We start from the raw sequence: 16,138 nt of genomic DNA on the forward strand, positions 1-16,138 counted from the left end.
AAACCCTCCGCCAATGTGTTTTGTTTCCCATTTTCTTGTACGTTATCTTTGCAAGTTGCAATACGTGGGATTATTTCGCGTGATATGAAACAGAACTCGGAAGTTCGCCGCTACCGGCAGGATGGATTAATCGTAAAAAACGTGCTTGTGTGGCCCGTTAAGCAGATTCAAACTTTTTTCAAATAAAATATCGCACACATATAGTACAAAATGTTATTCTCTATCTCTCTCTTCTTTTGTGAGAGAAAGAATTTTCTGCAAGAATCTTCATTCAATATAGCTTCTCAATTTTTTTATTGTAAAAGATTCTTACGACTGCAACGAAAGTATCCCAACGTTTTTTCTGCTGAAATGTAATAGTTGATTAGATCGAACGGATATGATTGCCGTAGAAAAATTATTATCATTAGTATATAATTAATATGCGTGAATATCATTTGCAAATTATTTAAATTTAATTTATACAGTTAGCATCGCGAAGAAGATTTCAGTTATGTTGCTAATGCATCTTTAAACGTCATATAACTTCATCTCAGCCATATAAACTACGTGCTTCCGAAGCTTTACAGGTTAATCCGTTAAGCTGGCCAATGGTTGACTACTTAGAACGCGATCCACATGACCAGTAATCTGTTCGGAAAGCCTTTACGCAAATTTGTGTACGGATATAAGACCTTACGTATGCGTATGGTATACATATGTAGAATCTTACTACTGTGTTAATGTATCATCATTAGACTTTTATTGTTTGATCTAATCGCCTCAAACAATCCAAATCAAGTTTTGTCAATTTATTTTGCAATAAATGAATTACAATTCTATTATAATCCGATTCATCATAATCTAATTTTCTCTCGAAAAGAAATTTTACTTATTAACATTTATAAAATTTGTTGTATCTACATTTTATTATCTTAAAAACAATCAAATAATTTTAAGTTAAAAAGAAGTCAGAAAGAAAGAGAGAGAGAAGTAAAAAGTACATAAAAAGCAGGTACCAAAGAAAAATAAAAAATAGGCAAAAATAAAAAGTATGTTGAGAATCTAAAATACTACATTTTATTTTATTCTTTATCTTAACCTCTCAGGCCTCTAGAGACCATTACGGTTTATCCTCAAAAATATAAAAGTAAGAAAAGAAAGGTAGAGACACTAATTATCTTTTACAAGAAAAGCAATTTTTTCTTCGAAGAAACCAACTTTACCCATGCAAAGTTACAATCGTGTTCGATGCCGGTGCGCGACGTGAACAAAAACTCGAGGGGCAATAGAATAAATTATAGAGAAACATTTAGCATTCCGCAGCGCGAGACACGCTATTAATAATTACACCTCTTCGCTTGAGAACGAATTGCTCGAGTTACGAAACACGCCTCGAAAGCGGAAAGTTTACCAATAATTCGGTAAGTCTCTTCTTCTGCTTCTAAAGGATGATCGGTTGGTCGGATGAGCAGTTCGTTTTAAGTCGAGTGGTTGATACTGTATGGCACGTAAGTAACGATAATCTCTTTAGCTCGCGTAAAGCTTCGTGTACTACCTTGAACGATCCATTGGACTTAGCAAATCTTCTAAATAATGCAACGTGAGTTTAACACACTTCTATACAAACATCCACTTGAATCCTGCTTCAAATCTTCGCGCAATGAATTATCGATGTTGCACGATTTAGTATCGATCGAAAAGAATTGTCAAACTCGACTTCGTATCTATTTTTGCGGAGAACGACTAATCAGTTTGAATTTCCTGCGACATATCCCTGTGACAAGAGTAATTACACCTCGGTCGAATATTTCGAAAACTTCAATTATGATATTTCTTGTTTCGAAGGTTTGACATCTGAACTTTGCACGTTGAACTTTCGTCAAGTCATAAATCTTGCATGTCGTTGAGGTTGACTTGCATTTTGTCTATTTCCTGACGTAGAAACCCTTGAAATTTTCAACCTATCGATCGAATAATATTAAGAACAACTTCGGCAAGTAAGTTTGATTTAAACGAATAGATACTTATATTATTCTAAAACTTATAAGAAGTGAAATGTATTTTTTTTGCTATTATTGTGTGGCAATAATATAATATAATAATATGTGTGAATCTTTTACTACACTTCCTTCTATAATATTTTTATTTATTAAGTTTTAAAATTGCGTATAAAGTTTATAATTTTGTTACATTTTCACGTTTTATGGAAAAGTCAGCACGTTATTTCAAAGCCATTCTAAAGCACATAAAAAGCTTTTTACGGAGGTTGCTTTTTCACATGCAATAGCATAATAACCGACAAAATATTTCGCATCATAACAAGTATCAACAAGACTATCTCTCAAAAATTGAGTTTTATAAATCTTGAGTTTTATAACCTCGTTAAAAGAGAAAGAAAAAAATAGCTATTGCATATAAAGCAATTGTAGATAAACTAATTTTTTAATCACTGCACATTAAATTGCTTTCTTCTATTTATAAAGTATCCAATATATCATATCCCTAAATATCTAATAAATTCCTAAAATATCAGCTTAAAAAATATTAAAATAATAACAAAAAGTTTTAATTTTCTCTCATTATACAGGATTGCATTAAATGGCAGAGAAGAATTCAGTAAAATATGGTTAAAAATTAAACTAAATATAAATTTTAAAAATAATTTATTATTAATTTTCCAATTTTTTTAAAACTGACTTTCTCGAAAACGAAACCTCGTATAGAAAAATTTTAACGTATATTTGTAACATGTTTTTAAAAGAAAAAATCTTTTTTCTCCCGTTGCATTATGATATTTTTGTTCACGTATTGTATAATATTATATAATTTAAAATTATATTTTTCATTAGGATATTCTCGATCTTAATGCAATGTATACATGACATATGTTTGTACAAATGAAAAGTTTTAATTTGCTTTCATTATACAGAATTGCATTAAATGGCACAGAAGAATTCAGCAAAATGTAATTGATTTCAGTAAAATATAATGTAATGAATTCAGTAAATATGATTGAAAATTAAATTTAATCTAAATTTTAAAAACCGTAATGATTTATTATTAATTAACCAATTTCTTCAAAACTGATTTTCTCGAAAACGAAGCCTCGTATAAACAATTTTAGTGTATATTTGTAACATGTTTTTAAAAGAAAAGTTTTTTTTTCCCCGTTGCATCACGATATTTTCATTCATGTATTATATAATTTAAAATTATATTTTTCATTGGAGTATTTTTAATCTTAATGCAATATACATGTATACATAGCATATATTTGTACAAGTAAAAGTTAAAGTTCCTCTTGCAACCAATATTCAGCCGAGGTTACATTGGATGCATCGCGTCAGAATAGTCGACACTCTTTTCACTTAGTCTATTGACCGCTTCCACTCGATTTTCACGGAATTCCATTCACGCGATTCCTGTTACTCCTCTTCTCCCCCTCTCTCTTTCTCTCTCTGTTTCCGTCAGATTTTTTTTCTTCTTCTCGGTTATTTTGCAATCCGCACCATGTGACTTTTGATACGCGAGCTATAGTTGAGTTTGATGCGTAAAAATGCACCTATGAGAAACTTCAACACTGTATATCGAGTTTAATTTAACAAACTCGATCAATTCGACAAACGAAGTGAGCACGCAGAATGTGTCGTTAACGTTTGTACCCTGCATACGTGTTTCTGCATTTTTTTCTTTTTTTTTTCTCTTTTTTTTTGTTTTAGAAAACTACCGACTCATCGAATTGTAAAACATTCGCGCCCATTATCATATGTTTCGGATTGACTAACAGTATTTTACAATTTTAAAACATTATTTACAAAATAATTCGTCCCAAAAATATAATATAAGGATACAACTTTGAACAGATATTCTCAACATCCTTTCTCTCTCGCCCTCTCTCTCTCTCTCAGCAAATAAAAACAGAGTAGTTTTTTTTACGTGAGTTGGAATATTTTTAACGCAATTTTCACCTCATCTTTATCTACGCTTTTTAAAATACAATAATTTCCAAATCCTACGTGTTTGTCCCCTATCTGAACTAATGTATTCTGTACACGCTCTTCTTTTTCAAACGCTATTTTTCAAAAGCTATTTATGCATTCGGAAATACTGTTTCGCGGCGAATTTGGAGATCAATTCGTGAATTATTTCCGCTGCGATCACACGTTACTAAATTTAAATGACCGAATGTGTGAATCGAGGATCCGTAAATGATTCACTATAATTGATACTTTCGAAGCAAAATATCGCTTACACATGCAATCGTACGCACCAGATAGCATACCTTTGCGTATTAACGGATGCGAACGAAAAATTGAAACTTCCATTAACGGTAAAATCCATAGGTCGTAAAAAATTCGTTACGTTTATACGTGCGCGACAAATTCCAATCGTTTACGATTCCGTCTGCCTTGCTTTCGTCCACCGGAGATTTCCGGAGGTTTCAATTCATCGATATGTATGCGTGTAGATCACTGACCGAGCCGAGTCATTCGTTCTCTATTGCAACGCTGCATTTCGCTGCAATCGACGTGGACATAAACTCGCTAACATAGACGCATCGACCATAAAGTGAAAGACTGCAATATCTGCATTTATGGTCGGTGACAATAGGACTCGACTATTTACAACCGCAGAGCGTATACGTCGTGGATGTTGCAGAGTGCAACCCCTTCGCTCCGGTCGATGTACCTTCGAGATACATTAAAATTCCCCCTATAAATCGTGATAATACTGTGCAGTCATGCAGCAAAACTCTGGTAAAATTCACACGAAATTTTGAGACTTAATGTTCCTGCATAAAATGTGTGGCTGCTAAAATGTAAAATTTGTTTATTTAAAAGCTACAAAATATTTTTCATAATTTTATTGTGAAATGCAAATTTTCGCAACAACTGAAATGGATTAAATGCGTGTATATGTGTGTATGTAATTATCAAAAACTCATCATTACATAATTTCGTGCTTTTATCGAACGATGTGATGTAGAAAATCTCGCTGAAACGAATTTCATTTTGATATCGATCTACTATTGCGCTTCCGATCGCAAACACGATTGACAAAAAATATCAGAGAAATAGAGTCTCTCAGTTTATGACGGTCGTTGCAAACGACGAATATTCCGTTTTCATTGTGGAATATTTTCAACAGAAATATGGTGCACGAATTATTTTCTGCAAATTTCGACAAAAAGTTTAACCAGATTTTGACCGGAAATTGCTGTTTTGCATCGACTATGCATCGGTCCACTAATAAACATGAAATAATATAATAAGACAATAAAGTATCACTGAACAGATAATTTAAAAATTTGCATTATTTTCCATTATAAACAATTGTAAACATCATTTATAAACATTAATATAAATTAAGCAGAGATATAATATTCTATTTAAAACAATAATCATATAATAATAATTATTATAATTAATATATTATAATTAATATATATTTGATTTTACTTTTTATTATATATATATATATATATATATATATATATGTATAATTAAAATAACATTAATTATTTAAAATAATTATTAATTGATGTGAATTTTAAATAAAAAACATTATCTTTATTTAATCTATATTTACACACACATATGCACGCACGCTCACACGCTGTACAATTTAATAAAAGCTCCTAAGTTTTTCTAATATATCCTCTGAAATATTTCACAATTTAATGCATGAAGGGTGTTGTATAAATTGTGCAGCAATTGTTAAGCCCATAACAAATGAGTCTCGTAAGCATCGTTATGAAACTATGAAAAGTATTTCGGGGCCTTACGCTGCAGATACAGCATTCTGATTAAGTACTTATACAGAACTTTACATTAACTAAGACATTGGAGTAGTTTAAGATTAAGCACTAATGAAATTGCTACATGAGTATCATTGAGCACATTCATTTATTTATTTAAAATCAACTAAGCGACGTGAAATATTAATTTACATTTATTACATTAGTCTATATATTTCGCGTATATCTGTTATAAATATAATTTTCATTTAAAATTCTTCAAATTTATTTTGGCAGATGGAAACGTCTGTTTTGTTTCCAATTTCATTCAAGTCGCATTTATCTCGCCTGCACAAACTAAGCAGTAAACTTGGCTACCGAAACAGCAGTCCTTATATAATATTTAACGCAATCCGCCTGCGATTTTTGTTTTAATCTTTAAAAAGTAAATTTTTTAAAGGACGAGAGATTTATACAAAAGCGTGTCGTACATCGCGACCTAATAAATTTCTAGGCTTCGAAGAGACTGTCACTTCCTGAAGCTAAATACACTTCAAATTTCTATACCGGAATTTTTATAAAACAAACGTACTCCCTGGTAACGTAGACCACCAATGGATATTTTTTTCCATATTATACTTTCAAGTTACAATTTCCATACGAGAGAGCCCGTCGAGTTTACGCCCGGATTGCAGCGGCACGACGACTCCACCGGCAATAAAACAAGACTCTCGTTGCCTACATAATTTATCCGATGCTGTGCAAGAGCTCCTAATATTCATCCCGTATGCGACAGCCATTGTTCTTCGTTATGCGAAATCAATTTAACGCGTTGCTCCAAGATCGAGCATCGCGACGCTCCCGCTGCCTAATTATTTATCGATCGATCCACAAGAATGCAAAATAGTATAATGGATAATTCAGATTCGTTGTCTATCGAGATATCTCAATAAATAGATTGCCGAGTACATGTAGGATCTCTCTTAATAATAATCAAAGAACTGTGAATAAGAGAATATCATGATGATTTATTTACGGTTATCCTAAAGTCTATCTCCTTTTCATGCATCTTCCTTCTTTATGTTAATCCTTGAGATAAAAAGTAAAAGAATAAAAAAAATTCCCGACAAAACGTATGTGATACACGATGAAAAACGATATAGAAGTCTTTTCCGCGAGGAGAAATCATCCCTTTTCGTTGTTAATATAAAATATTGTGGGGGCATTTTTTCGCATCGCGATGTCAAACGATCGAGCATACTGTGTCAAAGTGTCCTTTTCGTGTGCAGGGCGAGAATAAAAGGATAAAATAATACGTCAGGTCGACTATACGCGACAACTCAATGTCCCTACATTCTGCTCGGTCCATTCTCTCATTCACAATCCTCTTTTCCCTTTTACCAACCTTGCTCGTGTATATATTTTTCATATCATTGTGTCACACATAGTTATAGAATATACGCGCGTATAAGTAATATTATACGAGGCATCCATCATCTTGTCATTTGACAGCGTACATGTATGTATCGACGAGCTAGTTAAAAACTAATTAAAAAATTCTAGCTTTGCAGCTGTTAGATAGAATACCGTATGAAAAATTCACTATTAATATCTATAAAAGAATGTAAATTTAATGTATAACTTTATTTGATAATATTCTAGATATTCTTAATTTTTTTCAAAGTCTACGAAATAATTGATTGATTATGATGCTTTCATTGTACTTTTGAAATCTCCTTCCCTCTCCTGTCACAATCAAAGTATTGTTCAATTTAATGCAAAGTTGTATGCATTATTTTAATTATTAAAAATGTTATAAAACGATAAAAATATTCTTCATCTAACTAAAAACAATTTAATATATGACTTTATTTGATAATATTTTAGATATTCTTAATTTTTTTCAAAGTCTACAAAATAATTGATTGATTATGACGCTTTCATTGTACTTTTGAAATCTCCTTCCCTCTCATGTCACAATCAATAGTATTCTTCAATTTAACGCAAAATGCATTACTTTAATTATTTAACATGTTATAAAATGATAAAGATATTCTTCATCTAACTAAGAACAATTTAAATGTTCGCTTGAGATATGTCGCGTCATTATGGTCGATTTGCCATTCTAATTCCCTTGAGATTAATCCGAGTATAACGAACGTATGAAGTTCCTCGCGCACTTGAGGTTCGGTATAATCGATAACAGCAATTTCGACAGGCCGCATCCTAATCTCCTGCTCATTACTTCTCCATCAACGTTTAGTGTTTAACCCTTAAAGAGGTACCTCACAAAGGGTTCGAAAATCCCATCGCATCAGCTTCCTCCAGGAATAATATCTTCACACGCGCTCCAAACATTCAACGATACATCCGCGTTTAAACTCTTATATATTTCTCGACACATTTTTCAATAATCGCGAATCCCCGAATAACCGATTAACCGAAACTTTCTCTGTTCTTCCCAGGTACCGTCGCGCTGTACATCGTGCTTCGAGGACGAATCTGTCAACGGATCGAACAAAGAGTATCGCGTGCATCGGCGAGAGCGGTTGAATGCGGAGTAAAGGCGAGAGCGAGGCGCAGCAGCGGCACGTGAGACGGGTATCATCGCTCGAGACACTTGTTGCACGTCGCCACGTCCCTTAAAGAGGGTTCGTCGGCGTCAATATCGGGCCACCGGGCATTCTTCGGCCGCGGGAAAAGCGAGAACGCGTGGGAGAGGCGAGCGCGGGTGGCCCCGTCCTCCATCGTCGGTGTTCGTCGCGGAAGGTGCAAAAGTGCCAAGGGTGCGCCGCGTGAAATCGGATCGTCGTGAAACCGGGCGATCGACCCCCCATCGGGACCGACGTAATCGCGGGGCATGTCGCTCGACGGGAGGACGATCGCGGACGATCGCGTGGCGAGCGACGTCTCGCGGTGCCTCGTACGCCTGTCGATCACCGTTCGCAAAAAGTGCGCCGCCCGGATCGCCAGCCTCCGTGATCGTTAGCGCGATCGTGGGTGCGATCGAGCGGCGTCGGAGGCGACGTGCTCGACGAGGGTTACGTGGCATGCCGCCGATCGTCGCGCGACTTCCCGCGGTGATCTGCCGGGGTCGGTGCGTTCGAACGCTCAAGCGACTCGATTGACAATCGCGAGGGTGGCAAGCCGGCACCGGAAGCGGAGCATCATTGGCGTGTGAATCGCGCGCCCTATCGTACCGCGGATCAAGAGAGAGCGATCATGTGCTACGCTCGGTGACACCGGTCGCGATTGTGCGCGGCGTTACCGTTAGCGGTAAACGTAGCCAGCAAAGAAAGAGAGAGCAGAGCTGTCACTGCGCGGCGGCTATCACCACGTGGTAAGTGCGATCCGTCGTCAATCTGTCAAACGCCAGCATCTCCCCTCTCATATTCCAGACACCCGGCTTTATCGGTTCTCGTCCTGTAGGGACGGGAAAGGCTATAGAGGGTTTGCGAACCCTTAACGTCTAACTTTAATCTTCGTAATCCTCTCTCAATTTTAAAGTCGTACTGTATGTTTCCTACGTGTGCGAATATCGTGTTTACACGGCATAAAGTCAGCGATCTGTGTCATCTAATATATTTTAATATTCAAGTATTACGTTATCGTCGTATCTTGTAATTCTTTGTGTCGGGATTATTATTTATTTCTTTATTCTCAAGATGTAATAATGTTCGAAATTTTTTTATAATATACATGAAGTATTTTAAAACCATTTTTTTTCATTAAAGTATAAGCCGAAAAATGGGAAAACAGTCTACCATGTATTATCAAAAGTTATCGTCCTTCTAAGCATCATACTTTACTTTTTCATAGTCAAGATCGATAAAGCGGAAAAGAAGAGACTAAAGGAGATGTATGCATCAGACTCTGCCTGATCATTTATCATAAATGTCTGTCGAAATTGAAAATAAGTAAACTCTTATCTCACGAGCCAAATTGTTTTATAGCCTCAAGCCAACCGGTATATTTCAATTTTACGAGTGATTTTTTTGTCAAAAGCATCATTTATATCTTCGATGCGTGATAAGTAGATATTCCTTCATATAGTCAGCCGAAATACCAGTAATCGAAATTAACCACCAATTAGACCCCTTATCGACAGATCCCTAATTAGTGCGGAGATTAGGATGTAGTAAATTTACATTGTACTAGACTGCTGCGTAAATTCTGTCTATTGCATTCGGAAAAGATTAGATAAGCAAAGCCGCGAATAAAGTAGTCCATGTTTTACAAATTTCTATTCGACCATAATACAATAAAAAAACATTGTACTTGATAAAAGTGCTGCAAATATTTGTATTTATTATTGACATATCATAAAATCTCGTATTGAAGAAGAATCTTGCGTAGAAAAAAATTTAAAAAAAAAACGTAAGAAGTTATTATGAATAATTCTGGCTATGTTCGATCTCGTGAATATAAATCATTTTTGCGAGTTGCATTTAAAAGTTCTCTCTTCCAACAGACAGAACTTGCGCAGCGATCTATTACCCGGCAAAACTGGAAAACAAGCGCATGGGATCGATCTTTCAGGTGGATATCCCCGGGCGTGTATTCGGGCGGTTTCGGCTAAGGACAAGAGGAAACGAAGACCGGAAGGCTGGATCACCTCCGTGGAATGTCTTCGGGCGCCAAGCGGCTGGTGCAGTCGCTTAGGGGCCGGAGCGGGGGAGGCAGGGGCACCGGTGGCGGTCGGGCCGACGTCGGTGCCGGGGACGACGGCGGCGTCGGCGTCGGCGGGGCCAGCACGAGCGCGACGAGGCTATGGCACTACGACAGCGGTCACGAGCTCGACGAGATCTCGGTGATCGGGACTGCCATCAGGGGTAACGAGGGGCTGACGACGCCCACCACGCCGTGTCACTGCAGAAGCATCAAGTACGGCAGCGGGCAGACACTTTGTAGCATCGCCGGATTGCCGCCCGCCCCCACCTTATCCACGCACAAAGCACAATCCGGTGAGTATGACATAACGCTATCTCTTTCAGCTTTACGATATCCGCGTTTCTACTCGAGCAGTCGACGTATTCATGCATATCACTGAGAAAAATGTCCGATGAAAAGGTAACGAATGGATATTATACCGATCACTTTAATCGGAAAGTCCCGAATTTTGAACTTTCTCATCCGATCGATCGATATTTTCTGATTGGATATCTGACCGGTTTCTTTTTTTCCGATTAAAGTGATCGGTATAATATCCATTCGTTTCCTTTTCACCGGATATTTTTCTCAGTGTACATATTTACTACCTGTAGGTATACTTGTCATTATTTCATTTCTAACACAAATGAATGAAAAGAATTATTCGGAACCGCGTCATCGACAGTAAAAAATATAAATCATCGATTAAAAGATTATGCTTCTCATTAATTTTGTTTCAAAATCGAAAAGACAGCGAGATTTATAGATCGGTCTCGTATTTCGAATTTTATTCTTCAAGTCATATTTCTATTCGGTATAGTTGGATGGCCTTTTGTTGCGAGGGAGAAGTATAGTCGTCGGTTGCAGCAATGCAGTAGAGCGGAATAATGTAACGATGCGCGCAGAATGAATGCAGAAAAAGTAATAAAAAAATGCAGATAAACTGACCAGAGAAGCGCATTAATTTTTATTATCACGCGTGCTCTCTTGTACCTACGAGCAATCTACGCGCTGTTGATTCGCACAGCACGTAATCTGTATCCTGGACAACTGCAATATAATCTGCATTGTTGCAACGGACTATTTATTGATATGACGCGAAACGCATCTACACACGGTTGTTTCGTTAACGCCTGCCGTAAACTAGGCCGGACATTTTCATAAAGCATAACGCGCCCTTCTCTCTCCCCCTCCCTCCTTCGTACTTTTCAATCTTCGCGCGTAACTTATTACGCTCCATAAACCATAAATTCTCGTTCGCGTCTCTAAGAAGCGAGATTTCCACTTAGAAAACGTACGCCTCTGCTTTATACTCATTCTCGTTTCGCAGTTTTTTAATTTTTTACGAGAAGCAGCATGCGGGTTGGGCTTTTCTCGACATTTTTCCCGGTTCTTCTCGGCGGTCTCTTTATCGCGACCTTATGTCTATAATCCTAACTCGGTGGAGAATGTCACGCCAAGATTCTCTCACACGTAATTATGACTGCGAAAATATTCTTTATTCATAGTAAGTGACATTCATAGTAAGAAAGCGCCGACCGTTTTTGTACCGCCCGACAATTTAATTAAATGACAAATGTATTTTCCGCTCTATCGCTGTGACTCGTGGACTGCTCAAAGTGCGAATGAGACATGTCAAAATCTCGTGTATAAAAACCGTGATAAGATAATTCAATAATTCCCTTTCAACTACATTAATCTTTTCTACTTGCTATACGCATTTCTAGTCGCATATTTAAAAGGTATCCTGTTTAATTATGTCAATAATTGTCATCTAATATCTAAGCAGTCAAGCGCTAAAGATATATCAGGATAAAACAATATGATATAAAAAAATTGTTTTAATTTTTTAAATAGATAAAAAGCACACGCCAAATATATAAATAAATATACAAATTTGTATAGCAAGTAGAAACACAGTAAACAATTAATATATATGTACTTATTTAATTAAATAAATATATATATATATATATATATATACGTCAAATATTAAATAAGTAATACATATATTACTTATTTAATATTTGACGTTCTTATAAAAAAAAGTTTATTGATTTACCGGTATGCAGCGGATGACTACGCTGAGAGTTCTACGTTGATCTGTAACATACAAATATAAAACTAAATTATAGAAACGTTTTCAAAAATAATTAATATTTCAAAACGTTATTAATGCACACATCGAGTATAAAATTCAATATATGACAATAAACCATAAAAATATTGAATAGAATAATTATATATAATTCTCAGATAACAGTTATTACAAAATATAAAAGGTTTAAATTCATATTTAAATTATCTAAATAAGCAAACTAATTAAACGAATGGAAATAGACGCGCGAGATTAAAAAATAATATACTAACAAAATAATAAATTAATAAAAAATGATAAATTACCTCAAGATTGTTCGCCGAAGCTCGATGCCTTCTCAGCTCCTCCTTTTAGGTTGTCAGGTTGTCATTTTTCTTCTCCTTAGGTTCGTTTTATTCGCGCACTGCACTCGCGAAAATACGGTAAATGACAATCGCCCGTGAAACTTTATACGGTACTCCGAAAATAATTAAAACGTGACAAAATATCCGCGATACAATAAAAAAACGAACGCGCGAGACTTTGCACGAAATTCCCGAATTTCACAATCGCGTACCAATATTTCATTTCACACGAGAATCGCACTTTCAATTAACGGTTCGAGATAACGACTTTGCAATCATGCGACCGTCGACGGCAATTGCAAATGCACAAAAATATTGATAAATCAAGCCTTATAAGGCTTAGAGAAAGTTAACCGCGCGTTTGGGTACTTAGCTTCCCCTTCAGGATAAACCTTCCGGGTACTAAGCTCTCCCACCACGTCAAGGTGTACCCATTGGGAGAGTTTCAGTGGCAAAAAAAAATGCGTTGTCTTTATAAAATAATCTTTTAATACTTTTTAAATTGTAATATACTGAGAAATATAAAAAAGAGCACACTGAAAAAATGAAAAATGATAAGTTTGTATCCACGTATTAAAAAAATGTATTACTACAAAATAAAAATACGCAAGATTTTGCAAAGTGCAACATCTAAACTTAAAACATTATTAATGGAAAAGTTAAAAAAAAGTTAAAAAGCAATGTATATAATTATATGCCTATAATAATGTATATAATTATTTATTCTACCTGTCAATGTAAAGAGAGTTTTTTTTTTGTTATAATCTTAGAAGCTTAAAGCTTTCTAATAAGGTCTCCGAGCTTAATGGAGCAGAAAATCAACATTTCAGAACTTTAATCTTACAATATAGTCAGAAGGGTTTCGATCAACTTTGACGCCATTAACGGGAATAACTGCTAGTATCTTTCGAGGGTTTAACGTGTACTTTGAGTTGTCTTCGAAAGCACTCTTAAGAAGCTATAGTTTGAAATTCGTTATTCGGCATTTCAACTATAACATTAATATCTAAATTTGATCAAAGACGGTGGAAAATATTAACGGTAATCACTCGGGAATCATGCTATTGTGAGAAGCGATTACTCTCATATCTTTACAGGATATTGTAGATGGGATCGACATAAAATTGAGATCGCCGTTAAACGATCACGACGTAACTGTTGATGACGCGATCTGAGCGAACTTGGGTACAATATCTTTGATCGTAAACACAAGAACCTTTACCTTCTCTTGAGTTCTGTTACGCCAATGATAATACGAGGAAGATAATACTAATCCGCTAATCGACAGTCGTTGGTTCTGGCATGAGCAGTAGTGCTGATGATATCGCTATAAATTTACGAGCAATGGATTTCGATAATGGCCGATCTGATTCGTAGACATCTCCATTCTCTTGACCTAATTACAGACACATACGTGAGAAATCGATAAGAGAATCTTTGCCGAGGAAAGATACTCTTTCAATCATTTTTTGTGTTAAGCATCATGAGCAGATTGTGAAAGCTTAAAGCACAAAAAATTGAAATATGGCTCAAGTGCTGACAATGACGGAAACGTATGCTTTAAATTATCGTGAAGAACATTCATTAAAATGTCTCTATCGAGGAGCTTAAGTATGTCGATATCGTAATATTTTAATTTACGAGAATGGAATTATTTATAGAAAATCCGAGATTTCGTTCATTAATTTTCACTTTATGAATGTCCCTACCATGCTTGCTCAAAAAATTTGTTTTTCTTTTAATAAAGATTTTTATATTAACTGATTTTTAAATAATTTTTTAAACGATAATTTTATATTCAATTTTACTAATTTAGAAAACAATTTGGGCTTCTAATATCTATACGTTATTCTGCAGGAAAATACTTTATATCAAAAGAAGAACAGCACTAAATGTCATAAATGTGAAATTTGAAAAAAAACCGTAACATTTTTATTGTAATTTATTATTTTCCTCTCCGTAGAACTATAAGATGGATATAGGAAGTTGCTAACGCAAGCTTCATTAACCCAAAAGTTGCCGGCGCAACTCGCGACGAAGTATATCATTCACGGCTTTTTCTGTCGACTAACTTTTCGCGCTGTGTCAGAATGTCGTTCAAATCGCGCGTACCATAGCTCGTATCCGAAAATCTTGCCATCTTGCAAGAAATGGATGACTCTGTCGCGGTCGCGGAAGTTTGCGTGGACGGATGTTATTGTCGCGGGTAAGCGAGTGAATGAAAAGACTTCTCCATCCGTGCTCAAACGAGAAATTCTGGAAATGCGTGTGTATACGAGCGTCAAACGCACATACGAAAATGTAGGTAAATGTGGTAACAATTCCCCGATGAAGAGAACAGAGTTATATGTTTGCGACGTATGTCTACCGGCGGACAAATAGAAGCGGACAAGTTCAGGCTCGTTCAGATGTAGTTCACGAGAGTGGAAACACACGCGATATTGCATCGACGACGTTAAGCTGACCCACCTACGAATATCAATGTTCGCTTCGCGATTTGGCCATTGGGATGGCTGTCGATATATGTCGAGGAGAATGCGATCGATTGATTTTCGGCAACAGAATTTATGATTTTAGGAAGTTAGGAGACTTGGATCTTGTTGCGAGTCGAAACGATTTCTACGAGAATGCAGATTTTATTTTTGAAGATTTTTATATTAATTGTTATATTAATTCTTCAAACACGAGAATTTTATATTCGACTTTACTAATTTAGAAAAGAATTAAAGAGCTTCTACTAATTTATATTCCATAGAAAAATATTTTATCAGAAGAAGAATTAAATGTCCCTTAAATTGAAAAAAAACAAACGTTTTGATTATAACTTATTCTTTCCCTCTCTATAAAATTATAAGGTAGATATAGGAAATTGCTAACTCATATTCTACCTCCAATTGTTATTCGATTCCTTCCAATTATTATTATCATTTTATTAAAATCACATTGAGAGGTTCGCGATATATTATATTAAAGAAAGGATTTATATCGTACATTTATCAAAGACTTAATTAAGTTATTTGTATGCAACAAATTGAAACCAATTGAAAATTGAACTTATCGTAACTCGATTACAATTGCATTTACTCGTAATTGATTTCACGTTCTTTCGCGATGCAGAAAATTATGCAATTTCCATCGCATGTATTTGTGAAAACCTGATAAAACTTGCGTGTAACGTAGAGTATGTTATCATACTTTTGTTATACATATACGTGTGGCAGCATATGGCATTTTGTTAAAGTGGCGAGTTTAAGTTGACCTTCCACCTGTGAGCGCGCTATCGGAAAAAAGTGCAGTTTACGAATGCATAGTTTGAATGTATGTATG

General features: G+C 35.5%; 1 protein-coding gene and 1 long non-coding RNA gene across 10 annotated transcripts in view; one reads left to right on the plus strand and one right to left on the minus strand.

Annotated features, from left to right (window-relative positions):
- The window catches only part of LOC105259446, a 59,439-nt gene extending 46,154 nt beyond the window's left edge, over positions 1–13,285 (minus strand). For all 3 annotated transcript variants that reach the window (XR_889809.3, XR_003123475.1, XR_889811.2), the window contains exons 1-2: positions 12,773–13,285; positions 12,432–12,472 (exon numbers count right to left, since the gene is read on the minus strand). This is a non-coding gene — a long non-coding RNA (uncharacterized LOC105259446). The remainder of the gene's footprint in view (positions 1–12,431; positions 12,473–12,772) is intronic.
- Positions 1–16,138, plus strand: part of LOC105259444 (cyclic nucleotide-gated cation channel alpha-3) — a 154,536-nt gene that overhangs the window by 26,035 nt on the left and 112,363 nt on the right. For all 7 annotated transcript variants that reach the window (XM_011271376.2, XM_020030045.2, XM_011271381.2 and 4 more), the window contains exons 2-3: positions 8,185–9,059; positions 10,259–10,683. In XM_011271376.2, the coding sequence (XP_011269678.1) occupies positions 10,344–10,683 (340 nt within the window). In that variant the 5' untranslated portion in view covers positions 8,185–9,059; positions 10,259–10,343. The remainder of the gene's footprint in view (positions 1–8,184; positions 9,060–10,258; positions 10,684–16,138) is intronic.

Source organism: Camponotus floridanus, unplaced genomic scaffold (genome assembly GCF_003227725.1).
Source record: "Camponotus floridanus strain SB8 unplaced genomic scaffold, Cflo_v7.5 scaffold6, whole genome shotgun sequence".
Classification (NCBI taxonomy): Eukaryota; Metazoa; Arthropoda; class Insecta; order Hymenoptera; family Formicidae; genus Camponotus; species Camponotus floridanus.